The 23,301-nt window shown below is 40.6% G+C and overlaps 1 protein-coding gene across 3 annotated transcripts; it reads right to left on the bottom strand.

Moving 5' to 3' along the window:
• Positions 1 to 3,784: 3,784 nt before the first annotated feature.
• On the bottom strand, positions 3,785 to 21,349 carry brdt (bromodomain, testis-specific). 3 transcript variants are annotated; one of them, XM_036570441.1, is made up of 21 exons: positions 20,627 to 21,349; positions 17,117 to 17,406; positions 16,446 to 16,583; positions 16,219 to 16,360; positions 15,627 to 15,754; positions 14,975 to 15,340; positions 14,549 to 14,677; positions 14,193 to 14,414; positions 13,927 to 14,105; positions 13,551 to 13,822; positions 12,571 to 12,669; positions 12,251 to 12,379; positions 10,254 to 10,315; positions 9,912 to 10,077; positions 8,890 to 9,246; positions 8,355 to 8,452; positions 8,046 to 8,142; positions 7,879 to 7,949; positions 7,200 to 7,393; positions 6,303 to 6,501; positions 3,785 to 5,064 (listed from the first exon to the last, which is right to left on the bottom strand). In XM_036570441.1, the coding sequence occupies exons 2-21, from the start codon at positions 17,300 to 17,302 to the stop codon at positions 4,996 to 4,998; spliced, it is 3,303 nt and encodes a 1,100-aa protein (XP_036426334.1). In that variant the 5' UTR covers positions 17,303 to 17,406; positions 20,627 to 21,349; the 3' UTR covers positions 3,785 to 4,995. The 3 variants fall into 3 exon arrangements, with proteins under 3 accessions (XP_036426334.1, XP_036426336.1, XP_036426335.1); XM_036570443.1 differs by having other exon boundaries at positions 21,129 to 21,349; XM_036570442.1 differs by lacking the exon at positions 20,627 to 21,349 and adding an exon at positions 19,157 to 19,266.
• Between the last annotated feature and the right edge of the window lie 1,952 nt (positions 21,350 to 23,301).

The raw sequence follows: 23,301 nt of genomic DNA, 5'->3' as shown, positions 1-23,301 counted from the left end.
CTGAAAATGATGAAGTAAACAAATATGTTTTTGCCAGTAAAACCACTATGTAACATTGGATTATGTAACAATACAGAAGAAAACTTGTTACAAAGTTATTAATATCTTGTTAATATCAACATATTGTCTATTTGTATGTAGTCTAATAACTGCCCAGATAAATGGCTTTACATATGGAGCATTCTACCAAATTAGTTCAAACTGCAGTCCCATAGTAAAAAAAAATAATAATAATAAAAACAAGGCAATTCAGATCTATGATATTTACAAGGATTATATTATTATCTATTTAAACCCAAGGTATTGATTAAGTAAAAGTAATAGTAAAAGGCTAAATATATACAAAATCTTAATTTTGTATTTTCATAATAAATTATATACAAAGATTTAGATTTATCATGAGTTTAATTTTAAATTAAAAAAAAATCACTATTCAAAAAATACTGTCATATATTTCTGTCATTACCAAATCACACAGAGTTTTAGTCCACAGGTGTAGCCTTATTTAGTCACACCATTAGCATTTTAGAGCAGGAAGTGATACTACATCCCTGACCCTCATAGCCACAGGGTGAATATTTAGATCTCATTGTTTTAAAGTAAATGTCTGAAAAGTCTTATAATTAGTGTATAATTGTAATTATACTTAAAAACCTTCTGCAATTAAGTAAACTTTTTCATGTTTAAAGAAAAATACCATTTTATGTATGTGTGAAATTGTTTAATGCAGTGTTTGCTAGTCATGTACTGTCTGGTGTCATTGAGTTACACTCAAAATTAGCTAAGATGGAATCAGTCACTACCAAAACATTTGGTAAAGTTTTGGAAGTGTTATTGTTGTTTTGTTAGTCACAAAATGGAATGTTCAATCACATGTTTTAATAAAATAAACAATAAAATATAGGGTCACTCAAACACTCAAAGCAAAAGGACTAGTCTAAGTCAGTTAAAATATTATATAAGAAAGAAATATACACTGCTCAAAAAAATAAAGGGAACACTCAAATAACACATCCTAGATCTGAATGAATGAAATATTCTCATTGAATACTTTGTTCTGTACAAAGTTGAATGTGCTGACAACAAAATCACACAAAAATCATCAATGGAAATCAAATTTATTAACCAATGGAGGCCTGGATTTGGAGTCACACACAAAATTAAAGTGGAAAAACACACTACAGGCTGATCCAACTTTGATGTAATGTTCTTAAAACAAGTCAAAATGAGGCTCAGTATTGTGTGTGGCCTCCATGTGCCTGTATGACCTCCCTCCAACGCCTGGGCATGCTCCTGATGAGGTGGCGGATGGTCTCCTGAGGGATCTCCTCCCAGACCTGTACTAAAGCATCCGCCAACTCCTGGACAGTCTGTGGTGCAACGTGACGTTGGTGGATGGAGCGAGACATGATGTCCCAGATGTGCTCAATCGGATTCAGGCCTGGGGAACGGGCGGGCCAGTCCATAGCTTCAATGCCTTCATCTTGCAGGAACTGCTGACACACTCCAGCCACATGAGGTCTAGCATTGTCCTGCATTAGGAGGAACCCAGGGCCAACCGCACCAGCATATGGTCTCACAAGGGGTCTGAGGATCTCATCTCGGTACCTAATGGCAGTCAGGCTACCTCTGGCGAGCACATGGAGGGCTGTGCGGCCCTCCAAAGAAATGCCACCCCACACCATTACTGACCCACTGCCAAACCGGTCGTGCTGAAGGATGTTGCAGGCAGCAGATCGCTCTCCACGGCGTCTCCAGACTCTGTCACGTCTGTCACATGTGCCCAGTGGCGAATTTGCCAATCCTGGTGTTCTCTAGCAAATGCCAAGCATCCTGCACGGTGTTGGGCTGTGAGCACAACCCCCATCTGTGGACGTCGGGCCCTCATACCATCCTCAAGGAGTCGGTTTCTAACCATTTGTGCAGACACATGCACATTTGTGGCCTCCTGGAGACCATTTGTGGCCTTGCCGGGCTCTGGCAGTGCTCCTCCTGTTCCTCCTTGCACAAAGGCGGAGGTGGCGGTCCTGCTGCTGGGTTGTTGCCCTCCTACGGCCTCCTCCACGTCTCCTGGTGTACTGGCCTGTCTCCTGGTAGCGCCTCCAGGCTCTGGACACTACGCTGACAGACACAGCAAACCTTCTTGCCACAGCTCGCTTGATGTGCCATCCTGGATGAGCTGCACTACCTGAGCCACTCATGTGGGTTGTAGAGTCCGTCTCATGCTACCACGAGTGTGAAAGCACCACCAACATTCAAAAGTGACCAAAACATCAGCCAGAAAGCATAGGTACTGAGAAGTGGTCTGTGGTCCCCACCTGCAGAACCACTCCTTTATTGAGTGTGTCTTGCTAATCGCCAATGATTTCCACCTGTTGTCTATTCCATTTGCACAACAGCATGTAAAATTGATTGTCAATCAGTGTTGCTTCCTAAGTGGACAGTTTGATTTCACAGAAGTTTGATTTACTTGGAGTTATATTGTGTTGTTTAAGTGTTCCCTTTATTTTTTTGAGCAGTGTATATATGTACATGTATACACTCACTCACACACACACACACACACACTCACACACACACACACACACACACACACACACACACATATATATATATATATATATATATATATATATATATATATATATAGCAGGGCCTGGCAAGCGTTCCATCATAGAAACCACAATGAATTCTTTATTTTATCAGAGAGTGCTGGAGGAAAATATGAGACCATATGTCCAAAAAGTGAAGCTGAAGCGGAGGTGGACCAACATGACAATGACCCAAAACATTCCAGTTATTCCACCAAAGAATGGCTCAAAAGAAAGAAATGTTCTGGAATGACCATGTCAAAGCCTGGATCTTAATCCTACTGAGATGCTGTGGTGTGATTTAAAACATGCATGGAGCAGTGGGAAAAACTTTCTTCGAGTCAATGTCAGTAGATTGTTATAGGAAACATCTAACTAAGGTTATTTCAGCCAAAGGGGGAAATAGCAGCTATAAGGTGTCCTAACATTTTCCCCAGTAGAGATTGGCAGACAGACAGACAGACATGTACATTCACACACACACTCACACCTAGGGGCAATTTGGCATGTCCAATTGGCCTGATTGCATGTCTTTGGACTGTGGGAGGAAACCCACGCAGACATGGGGAGAACATGCACATAGAAAGGACCCTGGTTACCTGGCTGGGAATCTAACCCAGGCAATCTTTTTCATTTATTTGTTAAATAAATGATAGTCAAATTTTCATTGTTTTTGCATAGGTGATACAATTACATTACTTTTATCTATTGGTATTGTTTGAAAGAAAATTAAATATTGATGTCAATATTTCTTAATAAAGAACTGTTTCATATACATTATATACTGTATACCCACATATATAGACATTTCGGTGTCACTGCTGGACTGAGAATAATCTACCAACCGACAATCCGTGACTGTAGAACTACAAAGTGCTCCTATACGGTGAGTGGAGCTGATAAAATGGGTAATGAGTGTAGAAACATATATCCCCCAGATGCTATCTAAAAGTACTTGCATTGTTTCTTACAGCTCATCAGTCAATGCTTATTTGTTTCTCCCAGCCAAAACGCTCTGAGAATGATGCAGTGACCAGCCAGAAATGAAACTGTGAGTAATGACAAAAAGCCATGAGCCATTTTATGGGTTGTTAGACTGTCAAATGGGAATAGGAGGGAAAATTGCAGATTAAAAACTGCCACTTATTCATACATTGTTTTATTAACCCAAGAAATGAATACAAAAACAACCATTTAAATGAAAATACCTTTTTAATTGATTTAGCTTAACTTTGAAATAATACATTAGTTTTGCTTCCCTCATTTCTGTCGGGATAGTAAAGTGCTTGTGTGGGGAAGTGCATGTATGTGTGTGGGTGTGCGCGCAGAAGGTAAAGCGCTGCAGAATTGACTGTGACAGGCCCAGCACTGCACTGCGTCCTCTGAGCCCAGCCCCAGGCCTGACTAAAACTCAGCACAGGACAAGAAAAGCTGCTACCTTCAGGGACCTCCATGCCCAGTCTCTCAGACAGATTCACAATGTAATGGCACTGTTCTTCCAATAGGACATAGTAGAAAAAAAAACAAAACAAAAGAAAGCTTATATTCCACCTAAACAATTTTCATTAATAGAAAACTGACATCTGGCAAATCTATAACATCTGTCCTCTGAATAACAAATACTAATATAATTACTTTACTTATTAACATAAATCAAAATATTTCTTCCACATACATATTACTTTTACAAAAAAATAAAAAATAAAAAAAAATAAAACAGAAAACCTTGATAACATAAGACCATCAAAAATCTGCAAACTGGAGCACAGAGCATTTTTGTTTACTCACTGAATGAGGACAAACGTGAGAAACAGGAATTGAAGGCCATACAGAAGTAGCCACAACAGTTCTGTCGACAGCTAGCGTGAGAAGACCAGCGATATCTTAAACATACAGTAGATATATCTATAGAATGTGACAAATGATATGTTACAAAAACACTTCAGTACAAAAAATAGAAAACAAAAGATACAGAAGGTAACAGATGCAAGTAAAACATATATTTGAGGTGCAACTGACATTTTCTTCCATATTACCCTTCGTTTTAGTAAACTGCCCTTCACAAAGTAAGCAGTAAACTCAGTGCAGGTATTTTAGAACCAGAAAAAAAAAAAAATACAAAAAGAAAAAGAAAAAAAATAAAGGTGCATTGAACTCTGCTGACATCCTACGCTTTACAGTACTACCTTTCTTTTCTTCATTTTATGACAGCCACTTTAGTACAAATGTGCCAAAGTAAAATGAGGTTACTATATTGTAAGATTTTGCCCCTGGTGAAGTGCTATAAACCCGTTTCAGTCGCCAGGACTCGAACTCTTCAGAAAGGGGAGAGGAGACAGACTGCTTTGTTCACTGAACAGTAGCATTTTTTTTAAACATCAAAAAATGTTATGTTACAGCTGTCTCAGTCGAGGTTGTTCTCGAAGGTTGCCATGATGTCACTCTGCATGGTCATGTCGATGATTCCAGACATCTACGGACAGAGAAAGTGGAAATTCAAACCTGACCAACAGAACCCTTGAGCTTGGTTGCTAAGTAACAATGATCACTTTACTCGAAGCTGCTGGAACTCCTTTTCTGGTGAAAGAATTTCCAGCAGCTTCAAGTAAAGTGGTCATTGTTACTTATATAATTTCCAGTCAAAACTCCCATTAAGTGCAAGTTCATCATTTTCAGGAGATATTTCTGAGGAGGTTAGATTTAAAGATAATGCACTTGCACAGGGAAGGAAAGTCAAAGGAAATAAGTGGAAAAAAAAAACAGTTTCCAGAACAAGAGTTTGAAATGATTAAAAGAGAACACAGAAAATGGAACTCCTGACAATCGTGCAAGTTCTGGCAGACCACCAAAACTGTCATCAGATAAACGTTGAGTCTGAAAGGATGTGTAGCTGTCATCCTTTCATAGCTTTTGAGGGGGGTAAGGGGGAGGGAGGGGCAAGGGGGAGGGAGGGGCAAGCTTGCAAATCAAACAAAAGCTGCTGGTGTTCTCAGAACAATGTCCACCCCAGGATCCAGACCTCAGCATCATTGGAAGTGTTTGGGATTTCTTGGATTGTGAGAAGCAGAAAATGCAACCAACTTTTAAGATTGAACTTTTAAGGTGTGGAAAAATAACGCATATTTGTATGAAAAACTGAAAGCAAGTCTTCCAAAAAAACAAACAAAAAAAGTAAGCTGTAGTGATGGCAAAGTGAGGGCAAGCTACATACTAAAAATTGCATTGCTACACACAGTTGATCAGGTGTCTGTGTAATTTCTTGCTAAATGTGTTTCATGCTTTTTCCTGAAAAAAAAATTATACTAAATGGCTGTTTTGACAGGGAATTGATTAAATGAAGGGTGGTTACTGATATTGCATATTACTCTATTTGAAACAGTGCTTGTTAGCTTTTTTTCCCTTAGGTTTCAAAACTGTTGCATAAAACAAATGAAACACATGAGGATGTGTGTTACCGTGTTCCACTGCTTTTTTATAAACAATTTTAGAAAGTGAATAAAAAGCAAAGCAATTCAAAAATTTTAAAAATTACTTTGCTGTTCTCTGATATACCAACTCTGGTAGAACACTTTTCAAACAATCAGATCACATTGTCTGTACTAACAGTTGTACTACTAAGGTTAAACTACACCATCACTGCTTTTAAAACACACACACACACACACACACACACACACACACACACACACACACACACAATGAATAACTTACAGCTTCTCGTCTGCGTCTCTCCTGCTCTCTCTTGCGGGCCATTTCTCTCTCAGGGTCCACAGAGCATTGTGAAGGAGTGGGGGGTTCAAGGGCTTTTGGTGTATCTAAGATAGCTGCCATCAGGGGAAGCTCTGCAGACTCCACCTCCAGCTTTGAGGCCTGGCTCTCCAGTTTGGACTTAGCAAGCTGCTGTGTCAGACTATGAATTATTTAAAGAGCACCATCATTACATTCATAACACACTGCTGAACTTGCTATAACACAATCATTCGCTGTAAGAGCCAGAGGAGAGCAAAGCGTGAAGTGAATTAAAAACACATGAGCAGCAATAGAACTGAAATCAATCCTTCTACTGGACCTTGGCTATAGAGCATATTGTTACATGTGATGGGCCATCTCTCCTGGGGGATTTGCAGTTTTTCTCCGCAAATAACATCAGCATTAACTGAAACTGTTTCTTGAGACCACCTGCCTAGCGTGCATCCTAACAGTTCTAGGAATTACTCAAGGGCAGGTGGATTTCTGAATGGAGTGACAATCCCAAAAAAGCCAAAAGGCACAACTTTAGCCCAAAACCAAACTCGCAACTACATAACGATCTGGAACTGACTAATCACATGCAGACCTACTGCATGCCTGAATCACACAAACAGCAGTGAGTTGTTAAGTAATCCAAAGTTGACTTGTTGGGGTTTCCATTATTTTAACTCTATTAGCCTTGTAGCACCAGTGCAAAAGGTAAACGTGGCAGCAATACATTTTTGACATTGAATAAGAAAGCTTCTTTAAACTTTTATATAAAAGCTTACTTTAAAAACATAAAATAAATGCTTCTTGAGATTTTCAGCTGTCCAGAATCGAGTTAAAGGTTAAGTTAGGCTAGCTGTCCCTGCCCACCTGCTCTTGTCTGTGACACTCCTCTCTCGGCCTGCCTCCAGCTGGAGTTTACGGGCCCGCTCTCGCTCCTCCTTCTCCATGGCAACCTTGCGGAATTGCTGAAAACTCTCCTTAGATGACCGGATGGTGGAGGGAGCAAGAGTGGCCATCTTGCCCAGGCTCGTCCATGAGTCTGCATTCTTTAGAACGATTTCCTGCAGAAGGAAAACACATATAATTATGTGTAGGACAAATTTGCAGCAATTCTGATCCAGCAGTACTAACACTAGCGCCTAGGGGGACACAGTACATGGCAGATATAATCGCAAATAAATTATTTGCTGATAAATGGGAAAACTAATTATTGGTCACATGTGCACAAATACACTTACAGTCTTCAATGAAAAGGCCTGTATATCCAAACTTATTCAGTGATTCACCTTTCTTAGTTTTAACTGGTTGTATGCACAGCACACTTAATTTGACCAAAATGTGAATGCCTTAAAATAGAAAAAAAAGGTATTGGTCATCAGTATCAGTAATAATGTGACCAGTTATCAGTGTTATCAGTTACTGGTCACATCAAGATGCTAATTACTGGTTATCTGTATTCCCTATCAGAGCTTCTCTATTGGTATGAAACACTCTAGAGCAATGCTTGTGTTATGTACAGAACAACATGGTAATAAATCAGAAATACCGTCTTAGGGACACTGGGTTTGACATCTTCGCTGGATTTGCACACTTCGCCTCCTTCTGCAAGTTTAGCCCCTGTATAAAGTGCGTAAGAGGAAAGAGGCCCCATTGAGAAAAGTTCTGGTTACAAATGAGGATTAGAAGGAAAACTCCAGGGAAAGAAATGCTGACCAGGTGTTTTGTGCAGCTGAGCCAGAGACTCCCTCACCGCGCCTGGATTTCCCTGCTCCTCCTTTACATGAGGCTGCGGGGACAGCCCTGGACACTGCTGCAGAGATAGAAAAAGAAATTTTTAGGGAAAGGAGGAGAAAAACCAAAAAAAAAAAAAAAGCCAGCTGAGTCCAGTCTCTGCATAAATTCACCACACATGCACTATTAAAGCAGCACTTGAGATATTCAAACTTAACAAATGAACATTTTTTAACTTCTAGGCTGACTGGTACAGCTTGTAAGACTGCAGAAAAGGAAAAACAGATTTACCTCCTTGGTGATGGGCTGTGATTTTACACCAGATGGGGCTGGGTTTGTGGAGGTCAGGCTAGGAGGAGAGGTGAGTGGAGAAAGAAGGGCAGGGAAACCTGACCAAAAATAATAATAGAAGTTAACACAAACACATAGAAAAATGTATTATGACTGGAGGAGTAATATCTTGAATAAACAACACAACACAGCAGATGATGCGAGAGCACAGCACAGGGCAGGGCATTTCTAAAAAATGAAAGCAAAATGATCAACAAACAAGCCAAACAAACATACAACATGATTAGATGAGCAACAATAAAATAGAATAAGAATATTAAGATTAAATAAATAAGCTTAAATTATACTAGAAATTATAGTTTAAAAAAAAATGAAATCTACCAACATGACAAAACACAATGCTTTGCTACCATGGAAGGCAGAGAGTGCATGCAAAGCTAATCAATCTCACAGGGACAACGTTTGAGGACCACAGGAGACCAAGACGAGAGAAACCAGTGGGCGGCGATTATGGCGATTCAGAGCAACCTCTTACCTTCCTGCTGAGCCTTCAGCAGAGGCTTCTCTGAGGCAGCAGGGGGGCCATCGTAGGGCTCCTTCGAGACAGAGTGAGGCAGGGCTGGGGAAGTGTGTGGGGAGGTGGGATCTATGGCACTCTGTGCACTCTGGGGCTGACTGGGTGAGGCAGATGGATGCGGGCAGGCAGAGGGTGGGGAATGTTTGGGTGGGGCTGTTATGAGGCTGCAGAGGGAGGGGGCAGGAGGCGGAGGATGGGGGCCCTGTTCTGGGGGCACGGTAAGGGGCAGCAGGGGGGCCGTCCGGGTTTTGCGAATCAGAGGAGCCGCTTTGGCACTGGGTCTGGAAGGTTGAGGAGGCAGCCGACTATGCAGGGCTGAAGGAGGGGATGGTGGAGGAGATTTAATAGAAATGTGTTACACAAAATAAAGGGCTATTTCACAAAGCAAGATCTTAGTTAACCCAATAACTTAAAGTCGATCAAGCCCAATAAATACAACAGGACATACCCAGAAATTGCTACCGTACACAAGTACAAACCTCTATTTGAGACTGAGGCAGAAATAAGAAAACAAAACCACAAAGAAAAACAACAAAAAGAAACAAAAACAAAAAACAACTTTAAAATGAATAGTCTTTTCCGACTTGCAGACTTTTTTGTGGCATGACTTGATCACATTCGTAGTCTGTATAATGTGCTATGATCACCAACTCTCCTGAAGATTGACTTTCCCTCCCTTTTTTTTCACCTGCAAACCAAACCTTACACAACTAACCCAGCTCATTAAAGGATCCTGAAGATAATTAGCTGTATTCATTGTCTTCAGGGCTGTATTTAAGCCAAATAATTGAAGACAAGCCTATCCATTTAGAGCAGAGATGATAGATATTCATAAGTCCTCACTTATAGCTCGTTATCCAGCATGTTGATATTCTGTTTTGTGATGACGACTGGAGCTAAACCCTGCAGGAAGGTTAATCTCCAGGAGCAGGGTTAGTGACCACTGTATGATAAAGATGAGCAGGTACAGTAAGCCTAACCTGCCGGTGCTGGAACAGCCTCCTCAGCAGGTGGCTTGGCAACCTGCTCCGTTTCCGTTTGCGCAGACGGCTTTTTGGAGTCTGCTGCCGAGGGCAGAGCCTGCCCAGACGTAAGTCGCACCCGGCAAGGCTCCTTCAGCACAGGGTGAATGCTCCGCTTCGATGCCTGATCATGGAGGGAGGGGGGAACAGTGGGGCTACATTTCACTCCAAATTTAACTCCGCACAGTGTGAAGTGAAATGCTCCATGCATAGAAAAAAAAACTTGGCACCAAGCTAAAGGCCACTTTATCTAAATGTTTTAACCTTATTAAATCATTTGAATGAGTTTTTTTTCTTTACCTTGTTTTTACTTTTGTTGCCATGACCAGGGGCTTTGTTTTGCTTCTTCTTAGCTTTCTGCTCTGTAAGACACGCATAATGCTTGTTATTCAGTCAGAGCAGAGGGAATGGTCTAGCCCAAAAGACAGTGCTAATGTCCACCCCATCCCTTCCTGGGACAAATATTCTTAACATTATAATCAGCAATTTGGACTACATACACTGAAGTCTACAACCTAACAAACAAAAATACAGTACAGGCTATTGTACAGATGACTCCACAGGCAGAGCATACATCAACAAGTAAAACATAAGCAAGCTAAATACACATACAAGACCACAAAGCTAAAGCTGCTGAACAAATAAAGTATTCTAAAACTGTTGCTCTGCTTTTGCCCTTGCAGACCAGATACATGCTTACTCTAAGCTTGGGTGTATGCAAGTTAAAAAAAATGTGCATGATATCTTTCACTAGGTTCACATGTGATGGTGAGTGGATGTGAAAGCAATATGTGATGGCAAAATAAAAGACAAAAACACACCACTTATCTTTACATACAACAGTTGTCTAGGAAAATGAGTTTTATTTGAACTTTGGGGTCAATCATTAAGCTTTAAACCTGTAAATAAAATTTGCAGCTACAAAACAAATAATGCAGTGGATTTTAGCAGGACAGATGGCCGCCTCCTACAACAAAGCTTTGTTTGGTCCTACCATGCCCATGCCAGCTTAGTTTACAATCTGGTCAGTACCTCACATACAACGTTATAGTGTAAATTAATACAATCTCAATATTATTTTCATTTACATATATAACTTTACAAAAACCTATCGCATATGTATAAAAGATGAAATCACAATCTGAACCAATGCAACAAGAGAATCACACAGTAATGAGCTAGCGCAGCAGTTTCCAATGAGGACCAGCTATGACTCAATATGGCAGAAAGGACATTGTTGAAACATCCAAGCACTGCCTTCTACAGCCCCTTCTGCATGTTTGTACTGAAGACTTTTTTTTCTTAATGTCTCTCCACAATGTTAGTCATGTGGGCCTATTTTTTCAACAGCTTAAGGCTCTTTATGCTTCATTTCCAATGACATTTGGGTACTAGCTTTGATTTAGCGCTGGGCACGGCTCCGTTTGGGGTTTACAATAATGTTATTATGTTTACACATTTATACATTATACATATACATGTTACTTTTGCAAAGTAGGAAATAGCCAGCAGCTTGCTTAACTATTCATGAATTAGGTTCTTTTGGTTTTTATGTTTTGCTTGCTCCACTATACACACTATAAAACCCGATACAGAAATTTAATCTCAGGGATTCTCAGCAACATAATGAACAACGGTGTGCAATTCCAGCCCATTCAGGCCCATAGTTTAGAAGCTGGGTTTGGCACGACTCCGTTTACATTTGAAACATGCAAAGTGTTTGAAACATGCATGATGTGTATGGACATGAAGCATCGACCATTTCCCCACACTAAGAACAAGCTGGCCTCATTTCAAAACTACAGCACTGTCTTAAAATGCCAACAGACATAAAGTGATTTACGATGAAAAGTGAACAAAATTATCAATATCTAAAAGAACAGGAACAAAAAAGAATAATAAATAGCACCGGACAAAACTGGAGAGATAGAGAAAAAGAGATCTTTGTGACAAGACTTCCTCGCTCACTTGGAAGGAAAAGTGCACAAAATATACATAGGAAAAAAGATTACACCCATTTAACAATATGCAAACAGAAAAAAATAACTGAACAGATTTCAAGTATCTAGTGTTCCAGTAAGTGTTAAGGTGATATGGTTCTACTAATGGGGACGATGGCATGTCCAAGCAAGGTTAAGCACTTTTTTGTCTCCTGTTTGTTTCGTCTTCCCCTCAGTCTACCAGTGGGCAGAGAGAAAGGGGAGGAGGGGGTGATTTTAGCCTTGCCCCAGAGAGGGTTAAATAGGTAGAGAGGTGCAGGAAAAAGAGGGAGAAAGTGCTTATGTAGATCAGCTAACCTGAGTCAGAGTCACTGCTATCAGAAGAGCTAGAGTCAGTACTACTGCTGTCTGAGCTGGAGTCAGAGGTGCTGCTGCTGTCGCTGAGGCGGGACGACCGTGCCAAATCCTTCAGCTCTGCTGACTCACCTGCAACGAGGAATGACAGACACCAGAAGATGAGCCAAAGTGACAGCAGGAGCTCAACCAATAGGTGCAAAATAGTTAAAATTTCAGCTAGACTTTACCTACTACTACTACTACTACTACTACTACTATTACTACATAGCTGTTGTTTGCTTGTTTAATAAATAAGAGCTGAATACAGAAAGAACACTTACTCTTGGCCTTGGTCCTCTTGGTCGAGCTCAACTCTTCACTGACATTCTGTTTCTCAGTCTCCTTCATCTTCTCCGGTTTGAACTTCTGGGGCTTTTTCTCTAAAGCAAAGGAAGAAACAAACAATTATATGAACAAACACATGCATACACAAATAATATATGCTCACCATCCACTTATAAAAAAACACTACCCTGTAGCTCCACTCTGCCCACTCTGCAGGGGTACAGGCAGAGGCTATAGCCCCTTGTGAGACACTCTAGCTCACACCAAAAGGTCAGTTTCTGACCAAAGAGCTGCTTTTGGTTGCATTTTTTTTTGGGTGATGCACCACCCTCAAACTCTCAGTGTCACTGCTGTGTTGAGTGGTCCCCCACTCAAATAATATCTGGCCAACAGCAGTCCTGTGGTCAAAAACAGATCAATGACAAATGGGGTAGAGGATGGCTGACAACTGATAGGATTTTATCTGGTACTATACACCTATATAATGAACCTATAAAGCAAGGCTTCTCTGTCGTTCTAACACCAGCCACTCTGCATTCTCTCACATTCTTTATCCTCTAAACGGGTGTTATTTGAGCAGTTACTGAACCCTGTAGCAGGCTAACTATGTTAGCATTTGTGTGGCCCAGCAAGGTAAACCAAAGCAGCACGGTGCAATTTTAAATTTTTTTAAAATATCTGTCACTTCAACACCAGGCATATGAATTCGTGCACTAGAAGTCTTTATCCTTTGAACAGGATTTTTATTTATTTATTTATTTATTTTTAATTTATTAGAAGTACTGGTTCACTGGAACATAGTCTGTACTGTGGTGGGAATGACAGCACACTCGTGTTAGCTTATCCTCTGTGCTCAGAACAGTTCGGTCCTGTAGTGGAAGAGGCCCGAGTGGACCTCAAATTGGCCAGTGAGCAGAATACAATGACAATGTTTGCAATAAAGTGGATGGCGAGTGTTGACCCGTACTCTACTCACGGTTAGGTTTCTTGGGCTTCTTCCTGAGGCAGGTCATGACAAAGCTTTCCAGTGCTCGAAGCGTAGACGGCTTGAGCATCTCAAAGTCAATCTCAATCTCCTCAGGATCCGTGTCTCTGACTGCGGGCTCTCTGGCCTTGATTATGTTCACAACTTTTCCAAGTTTGTCCCCAGGGAGCTTGTTGATGTCCAGGCTCAACTGGCGCTTCTCCTCATAGGACATGGGCAGAGCAGGTTCTTCGTCAGACTCATACCCTCCATCCTTATTTTGCCTGATGACAGAAGAGTTTAAATTGGTAAGAGAACGTGCGCACGGGCTAAAGCCTGGTAATGTGTGAGTCTATGTGTGCGCAGGTGTGAGTGTTTGTTTACCCACCCGGTTGACTTGCTGCTGCTGGCCCTCTTTTGCACTTTTGATGGAACTGTACTCCTCATTCCATCACCCTTTCTTTTGCTTTTTTTCTTTTTTTTCTCCTTCTTCAATTTCTCTTTCTTCTTTGGTTTAAGTAGAGGTGTTTGGGTCAGTAACTGCAGCTGTTCTCGCACTGCTTTCAGCTATTTGACACAGAAGTAGCACTAATTACCAATAACAGCAATAATTGAAAAATGAGATGACAGTTACATTACATTACTATTTAATACCTGCTCCTCGAGATTAGCCAGGCGCTGTGCTCTCTCCTCTTCATCTTCATCTACCTCAGAGTCAGATGAGCTTTCTGAGTGAGAGGATTCTGTGTCGCTGCTGTCAGAGCTGGACGAGCTGTCTGCTCTCTCTTTCTTCCCCCTCTTGGGCACATGGGGCTGGCCTTGACCCAAAACCCTCGGCTCATCTGGGATCTTGGCAAAGCGTGACTCAAAAACATCCTGAGCAGAGGAGACCGACATTTACTGTCAGAAAACCTGCCCATCATGCACACCACGAACATATTCAGCTCTTATTCCATTTGAAAGAATAAGCAGAGGTGCATTTTCTAAGCCTGTGCATAGCCAGTACACACCTGCAGCTTTCTGGCCATGGCCACAACCTCATGGGTAGGTGGGTTGTACTTGTAACAGTTTGAAAACATGAGCCGGACATCTGCGGCAAACTGAGATGCATCTGCGTAATCGCGGTTGTCCATCTTTCTCTGAGGGGGGAGTGAAACACCATGTCACCATTCAGCCTAATAAACTATTCTGCGATATTTAAAAAACAACCCACAAACAATCTTTAACTTCAATCAGGCCTCATCAAGAACTAGAAACCTGTACATATTATTACAACTTCATCTTACTTTAAAGGTGTGCTCAAGTCTATGAATACATAGATGAACACAAAACTGGTCCAATCTTATACATTTAACAGAGATTTTCCCCTAAAACAAAACCAATAAATACATAAAAACATAAAAACTATTAGCTGAACTCAAAAGTCTTTAGCTTACTTTAATGGTGCTCAAGTCCATTGGTTCATGGATAATGTCATGATAGTCATGAAGGCCGAGCCCTTCGGCATCCACAGGCTTGTAGAAAGGCCAGGCGTAGATGGCGTGTTTCTTGGCGAACAACTCCTTTAAGATGCCATTGCAGTATTTGAGTCTTTCTGAGAGCTTAGCTTTGCGGCCCACCTGGTGCTGCTGGGGGGACTCGGGCAGGTCCTTGCGTGGCGGTTTGATGGGCCTACCGCTCCCTCGCCGGGAGAACAACTTCAGGACTTTTGTTTCTGTCACACAAGGCGATGACTCGCTGCTGGTGATGGTGGAGGCAGTGGGGGTTGTGGTATCTGCTTTCCTTTTCACACCCTTTTTCAACTGAATTGAAAACACGTTGAGATTCACATGGACTCCATTTCTTACATTCTATAGGTTTATACTGTAGAGCTGTCACGATAAATTTAACTCATTACTCAGTTCTATTTATAATATTCCAATTTGATATTCTAACAATCTTTTGAAGAAAAGTCATGTCAGTGTTGCTGCGCAACCTGCTGCGCAACCTGCTAATGAGACAACAAGTGAGTGTGTCATGTATGATGCTGATACTTTTGTCACCATGATGTGCATTGCAATGTTTTTGCATCACAAAATGTGGACTGACTTTGGCTTCAAGATGAGTAGACAGAGGAGTGGAGGAGATTGTGTGAAGAGCTTCAGGAGGGATGACTGTCACAGTCTGCTGGAAGACCACCTCAGAGACAGGAGACTGTGGCCTCATTTTCCCCAGTCCTGTTAAATATTTACACACACACACACACAAAAGATGACAGAGGCAACTTTTGGTCACCCTGCATGTAATGGATTGGTTTCTTAGACATGGATCAAGCCTGTTCTTGGACTATACTGCAAGCCAGTGAAGTTCTAACATTAAAAATCATGTTTAGTCTAGGCTTATGCTTAATCTGAGTCAGCAAAAAAATAAAATAAAAGTCTACAGTCACATACATACAAATCATGTATGCACAATATAAATCTTGTATACTCTTACAATCTGCAGATTCACACAGTATGTGAGGACGTGAATAAAGCTTAAATCAGTGGTTCCCCACCTCTGGCCCTCTAGTATCCTTTCTCTGCACATTTCTGTGTTTTTCCTTGCTCTAACGCCTTGATTTAACTAATCAGCAAATTAATAAGACCCTCATGAGTTGCAGACCTAGGGTTGGGAACCACTGGCTTTCCTTAGTTAATACCTGTAGTTGACTTCCTCCTTCCTTTTAGTGGTGCCTTGTTGGTGACTGCAGTAACCTCACACTCTTCCTGGGGCATCTCGGCCACCTTCTCCAGGAACAGCTTCTCAAGTGCTTGAGCCATCAACACTATATCATCTCCTGGCTAAAGAAAACAAGTTTTAGTTTAAAATGAAGTTTTAAACTGTTTGCAGACAAGAGATCAGTTTTCAGAGTAAAGGAGTTCTCACCCGATTGTACATATAGCAGTTTGTGAACATTGTGTTGAAGTCTTCAATACATTCCATTGCCTTCCAATAGTAATTGTTTTCAAGACGCTTTTTGATGGTGTTCAAGTCCATTGGGTTTTTAATGATTGTATAATAATCCTGAAATCAATACCAGAAAACATTTACGTTAACAACCTTCACTCACAGAAAAGATATGCACATAAACAACAGGTCAGAGCTCTACTGATTGAGTTCTCATTTAGTAAGGGATGCACAGATTAACATTTTTTGTGCTTTAATATGGCTGATTTAACCAATCTGTAAACAGTTAAGCCCTTTATGAGTTAAATCAGGCCTGTTAGTACAGCTAAAACACTAAAATACACTCCAAAATCCTTAAAAAAACTACAATTACAGTAACCACATCACCAGTGAACCAGAAAATATCTTCTACATTCTATTTTGCCCATATTGTACTATAGTTACATTCTTGTCCAACATACACATGTCCGTACATATAGGTGACGCTGATGTTGACTAAAGCGTGCAGTATTGTTTTATCTGCAACATATTTGCCTGGGCAAAAACTTAACTTTAAAGCCTTTTTTCTTCAGTTTGCCTATCAGCTTAATTACTGCTCTTTGACCTTGCAGGGCAGTTTGACCCTCCAGTCCTAACTGCATTAGACTCACAGGCAGGTTGAGTTGCACAGCATCCACAGGCTGCCTGAAGGGCCAGGAGAAGTGATGCCTCCAGAGAGCTCTGACCACCACCTTCTCAAGGTACTGCAACTGGTTAGTGAGCCGCCCTGGCTTTTTGGGGTTCTTACACTCGGGGGGAGGGGGGTTACCCTTCATGGTGAGAATCACGTCCGACATGGTCGAGTGTGCCCCAAAGGGCAACAGGCGCAGACAGGAGAATTTCGGAAACTATGTCTGGTGGGCAGCTCAGCTCTCATTACACATCCTCTGCTTGTTTCACACTGTGAAAAAGGAAAAGCAATCTGAGTCATGGGGCACAGCCTAAGATAATGTGGCTGCAAGTTGTTTAAAAAAGAAAATGAATACAACCTGACAGCGTACAAGTGAAATAGATATTGGACAAATATAAATGAGCCAACAGTTATTGCTACTGTTTAAACTGCATACAAAGAATTCCAGAAAACAAACAGCAGCAGCAACAGCTCCTCATTTCAATCACCAAACTAAAAGTAATGCAAGGTTTTTGTCTGCATATTCTTATCAGACCAAAAACATGCTACTGCCTACAAACAGATTAAGGTTTAAAATTAGGTCGGCATAATGATATTGGATTCTTATCAGTATCTGCCGTTAACTGCTCAAAAAGACACAAAGAAAAAATTAGATTTGTCCTATATTTCAACCCAATTTATGACATATCCATGTTCAGAAAAGCAAAACTTTCAAGGGAATGCTGGGCTACACTGCCTGCCTTTTAGTCCCTGACCTGCATTTGTAACCCTCGACAAATAAGCGGAACATTACTCTCCATTAGATACCCAAGAAAACTATATGTATCTGCGTCTGAAAACATACGCAAAATCAGATATCGCCGTTGGCATGTTGTTGCATCCTCATTTAATTGTATAAAGTTAAGAAAATGTACGATTACACTAGATTGTATAAAAGTACAGACAGACTAAAGTTAATTATTACAAATGGAAAAGAGTAGCAGCTAGTCTGCAAACAGCCTTCTGCCTCAACATTTCCCGGTTTATTTTCAGAACTCATGAACCCTGACAGAGCCCGTTTTTTTGGTGCAGACTGCCCCCTGCTGCCTAAAATCAATCTTTTCCACAAACGGTCCGTGTGGTTGTAGATTTTCATTCCAATCATGCAGAAGCACACCTAATTTAATTAGTTATTCTCAATATATAAAATAATAATTTAGTGTTACAAGTGGTGCTCTTGCTTGGTCGAAATGAAAACCTGCAGCCAGCCCCTCTGCTGATAAGATTGGTGACCTCTGGTCTAGCGAAGGGGTTCCCAAACCTAGTCCTGGAGTATCTACTGCCCTGCATATTTTAGTGTTTCCATGACTTCCAACACGCCTGATCCAACTAACCAGATCGTTAACAAGCCCCATGAACATAAAATGGTGTGCAGGAAACAAGAAAACACTAAAATATTTAGGCAGGGGGTCCTAAAGGGACCAGGGCTGGGACCTTTTGGCCTAGAGGGACAATAGTGCTGCAACTGCTCTCTTGACTTGTGCTGTGTTGTTCCTTTTCACAAAAACACCCCCCTCAAACACATCCAGACAACTTCTTTTGCCACCGCATCATGGAAACTGCTCTGCAGTTAGTCGCGTGCTCTGTTCCTAGACTGACTCAAATAATCCAAGCCTAACATCTTGGGAACACAGGAACTAACGTTAATGTATTTTCAGCACATCTGAAAATCTATAAAAATACTTATAGTGCAGTATATTCAGCTTTATGTTTTAATCAAGACATGTTACTGAGTCAGTCCCAGTGCCCCGTTATAGCAGCACTGCTCGATTTATTTACATACAGCTGAAACTGGTATTTAGCAAACGCAGCAGCAAAATACCTGATTAAAACTAATCATACTACTTTTTTTTCCAAGAACACAGCTAAAGCGATCTCAAAGAATAACTAAATAAATAAATAAATAATAAAGGAAAAAAAAACACGCACACACCGTCGCAGCTCTTAAATAAACAAGGCTTAGTCCAAATTAATAAATTACCAATTACTCTTCTGTCTTGGATCCATGAAACAGAGCTGCACTGATTCCTCACCACTTACCACCAAATACTTCACAAGGTCTTCTTGAAAATCGTTTTGCCCGAATCCAGTTTAAAACCCAAAAACGTGTACATTACAGATACAAAAGTACAAAAGTACAGATCTTTCTGTGCATTTTATTCAGCACGTACATTAATAACGGAACTATAAGAAGCCCTACCAAGGACTTATAAAGCTCCACATGAACAACAGAGGTATAACAAAGAAAATGCAAGTTTTATAAACTACACAACATAATGTGAGCGTACACTACTGATTTGTTGGAAATAAAATCGTGCTGGAGAAATTTTATTTGAAAGCGACAAAAGTCCGCTGGGACCCGAAAGAAAAGAAACAGAAGTTGTAAATTGCAGTTTTATTTGCTAATACTTGTACATAGTTTTACAGAAGAAAATTTTAGAAAATTCATGTTTCCAATTTAACAAATATTGCTTGTCATACATACCAGTTAATCAAAACACCACCTTTACTACTTTGGAGACAATCAATAACTATCTCTTGCACACTGATGTTGACTAAGTTATAATGTCAAGTTCAGATGTAAAGTTATCAACACTCAAAGCAGTAGAGTCAAGGAGGGTTGAGAAATACTAGCCTAACTACAATTATTGTTATATATTTGGTGAAAGCTTTACTTATTTTACTTGTTACTTATTTCGCTGTAGACCGCAGTACGTCAAGGTTACATAAACCTCGTGATCTCTGCCTGCATGATGCAATCGTCCCACATGGATTAGGTAACAACAAACGAGTCAAAAAGATGGGGGACAGAACATACACCTATTTCCTACTTGGTCTTAAATGTTAAATAACGAGAATATCATTACATTTAAATTAAGCGAGTAGTAAAACTCATTATAGCATAACCATTGGTCAACTTCATTACCGAACTGACGTGCCTGCTCAAACCAGGCAACAAAATGGCGTCAGGCGTGAACACCACAATGGCTGCGTCCTCATTGCTATACTTGTGCTCTACACTCGTACACTACCTAGTGCCAACTAGCGAGTGAACAGACCGAACTTGAGACACTTTGTTCGCATACTTACCATTGAACAGCTAACAAATTCTAAAACATCACGCTGGCAAAATCGTAAGGAACCATGAAGCCACTGTGACTAGCGCACTTTCATGCACACTAGAATTTTACAACCTTTCAAGTGCACTAACAATTCGCGCTAGCTATGAGCCCTACTTAGAATGAAAGAGCGCAGATTGGTCTACAGCCACTTTCTCTCAGTCTAGCTTTACACTAGCACTGCCCGCTAGCTGAGCCATCACACCCGCCCCCAAACACATGTAAGCTAGCGAGTAAGGCGTGAACTCGCATGATTACAGTCCCTCGGACTCTCGCTCATGTCCTGTTTACATCGCTAGCTGAATATTATTAGCTAGCTCAAAAAAAATTACCTTTCCGTCTCGGGCACAACAACGAACGTTTTAAACTGCCGACCCTGAGACAGACGTTTCTGTGCCGAAGAACTTCTGCTGGAAAGCCGGCCAAAGCAGGATCTTCACGTTTCTTTACCCAGGATACAGGAAGCTTACGTTAACACTGCTTCAAAATAAAGTCTTAAAATCAAACGACTCGCTTTATTTATTTATTTTTACGTTACTTATATTTCTCAGAAAGACGGCCCAAAAGAGTCTTCAAATGGCGGACCAACGGCTCACACAGCCGCCCGCCCGCTTATTTATACCGTTCTACTCGGAGCTCGGTCTCCGATTGGTCAATCTCCTTCACGTGCTCTCCTTTCTCGTTTTCTTTTCATTCGAAGGGAAAAATACTACGATAACGAACACAATAAAAGGTATTTTCCCCCAAACTGTGTCTTTGGATCCAGTTAATACCTGCTAAAATAAATCATTTTTAGTACAAGACCTCAAAATCATAAAAAAAACAAAGACGTACGTCAGAGTGTTTTTTTTCAAAAGTGCCACATAACTGGTCTCTCCACATCACATGACCAATTCTAGAACATTCTGTCGATCCGTCTCTAGCTCGTTTTCTCGTCTTAAATGCCTTTTGCTGCTAAAAATTATGTTCTTTTTCCCCGTAGAGGTTTTCTTTGAGCCAGGCTTCTCGCCCGTGTCGGCTATCGTGCACCCTAGCAGCTTCAAAAATCTCACAAAGAAAAGAAGAACACGGTTAGAGGGAGGGAGGGAGGAGACAGCACGGAGCACGCATGCGCGGGCCATGGCGGCAGTGATTGGCAAAGACGCTGATGATTCACTGACGTCACACACACACACACTCTCTCTCTCTCTCTCTCTCTCTCATTTTCAGTTCAGTGGTCTCACGTGATAAACAATGGTGCGTTTGCCAACATTTGGGTGAAATTACCGTATTGCATATATCAACAGAGACATCTTTCAGTAGCCTAAAAGATTACTGTCACTTAGACTGCGATAAGCTGCCACAAACACGAAAACTGAAAACCCAGACTACCTGATCACTCACTTTAGCTCTTGGTAAAAGTGGCAAGATCTCTGACTGTCAGGACCTCAGGATTGCGAGTTTTCTGTCTCACTCAAGTTTTCTGACTCATATTGTTGTGGATGTTAGCTTTCACCCTTCCATGTGTGTAGACTGTTTTTGCATAGGCCTGAAAAATTTTAATTAAAATTTTACACAAAAACTGTTACGATCTAGACAAACAAACACAAACAGAATATTGTTTCATTTCACTTTTCTATTTCCTATTTCCATCCCTGATTTTAATAAAACTGTTGCTTTCTATTTGGGATCTTAAATGAAGAGTTCTTAATTAATTGATACTTGCTTCTTACAAAGAAACAATTAATAATGTTTAAACTATTAATAACTATTATCGATTATTAACTAAAACAACTGATTGATCTAAAAAGAAAGCACGTGTCAACACAGACTGATTTTGGAATCGAATGAGCATTTGCAGCTGTCTATGAAATTACATTTAATTGCCACTAGAGGTCAGCATAAGCCACCTTTTGTATGAAATTTCCTTCAGTGCTGTGCAATATCAACTTCAAAAGAACCAACAGTCTGTTGACCTTTTTCTCTGTTTTTCCATGAATGTTTAACTGATTAGGTTTGGCACGCCGTTCCAGCCAAACTTGAAAACAAGACAAACCAAATTAAGTTGAGTTTTAATTGGCAGGTTTAAAGGAACACTCCAGCTTGTTCCAGCCTAGTCTTGATCTGTCACATCTGTTGCATGATGTCAATTACCACAGATAATAATTTTGACATATTTTCCAGAAATTATTAAATAAACAGAAAACCTGTTTATTATTGACAGACTTATAATAGAAGCTAATGGGCAGGTGCTTGATTTGCTCCCGTTATAAGTGCTGTTTTTTTTTAAATTCAGGGAAATTATTGCCTATGGTAATTAATCGTATGTTTCACAGACAGTAGATAGAAGTTAGGTTGGAAACCACCAGATTGTTCCTTTAAGTCCTCATTTTAGACTAAATGTCTGCTAACTGGAGCATTAAAATAGGCCTCCACAGCCTTGTGATGTGACTGCGGTCAGTAAGGAAGGGAGCATGTTCACCTGTTTCCTCGCCACATCCTAACCGAGTGTAGTTCCCTCATTCTGTTTGCTTTTTGACTATCCAGTAGGTCCAGCTCCCTCCCCTCTGCACCAACACAAAGCCAGTCTGTTTATTTTACCAGCCAGTAGACCCTTGTCCTTGCTGAAATCAGACCCCACACAATAAATGTAACTGAAAATATTTCAACATAAAATAAATTGTGTTTTGCGTTTGCTGAGGTAGCAAAGTCAGCATATTCTTACATTTCCCTGTTTGATTCAGTGGAAATGATGAGGCATAATTAAGTGAACCCCTTTAACCCTAGGCTTATTGTGCAGCTGAAGACTAACTACCATGAATCATTTAGCAACTGTCATGAAACTGATCTTATGTAGGTACAGTGGGGTCCAAAAGTCTGAGACCACTGGTCAAAATGTGTTCAATAGATATTATCAGCATAACAATTTGTGTGAAAAATTTAATCTATGAATATTTACATGAATTTTGGAATTTTTTTAGTATTTGGTACATTCCCCTTTTGCTTTAATGGCATTAAGCCAACATGG

The sequence above is a fragment of the Colossoma macropomum genome, unplaced genomic scaffold, assembly GCF_904425465.1.
Source record: "Colossoma macropomum unplaced genomic scaffold, Colossoma_macropomum, whole genome shotgun sequence".
Lineage (NCBI taxonomy): Eukaryota > Metazoa > Chordata > Actinopteri > Characiformes > Serrasalmidae > Colossoma > Colossoma macropomum.
The sequence above is the reverse complement of the archived record's forward strand: the minus strand, read 5'-3'. Positions and strand labels throughout refer to the sequence as shown.

Excerpts from the sequence above, each read along its gene's own strand:
- brdt (XM_036570441.1), bottom strand. The coding sequence starts at position 17,302 with ATGTCGGACGTGATTCTCACCATGAAGGGTAACCCCCCTCCCCCCGAG. Across the intron at positions 12,670-13,550 it reads GAAGCCCAAGAAACCTAACC|AGAAAAAGCCCCAGAAGTTC; the intron begins GTGAGTAGAGTA and ends CCTTTGCTTTAG. Across the intron at positions 5,065-6,302 it reads AGAGACGCAGACGAGAAGCT|ATGTCTGGAATCATCGACAT; the intron begins GTAAGTTATTCA and ends CTCTGTCCGTAG.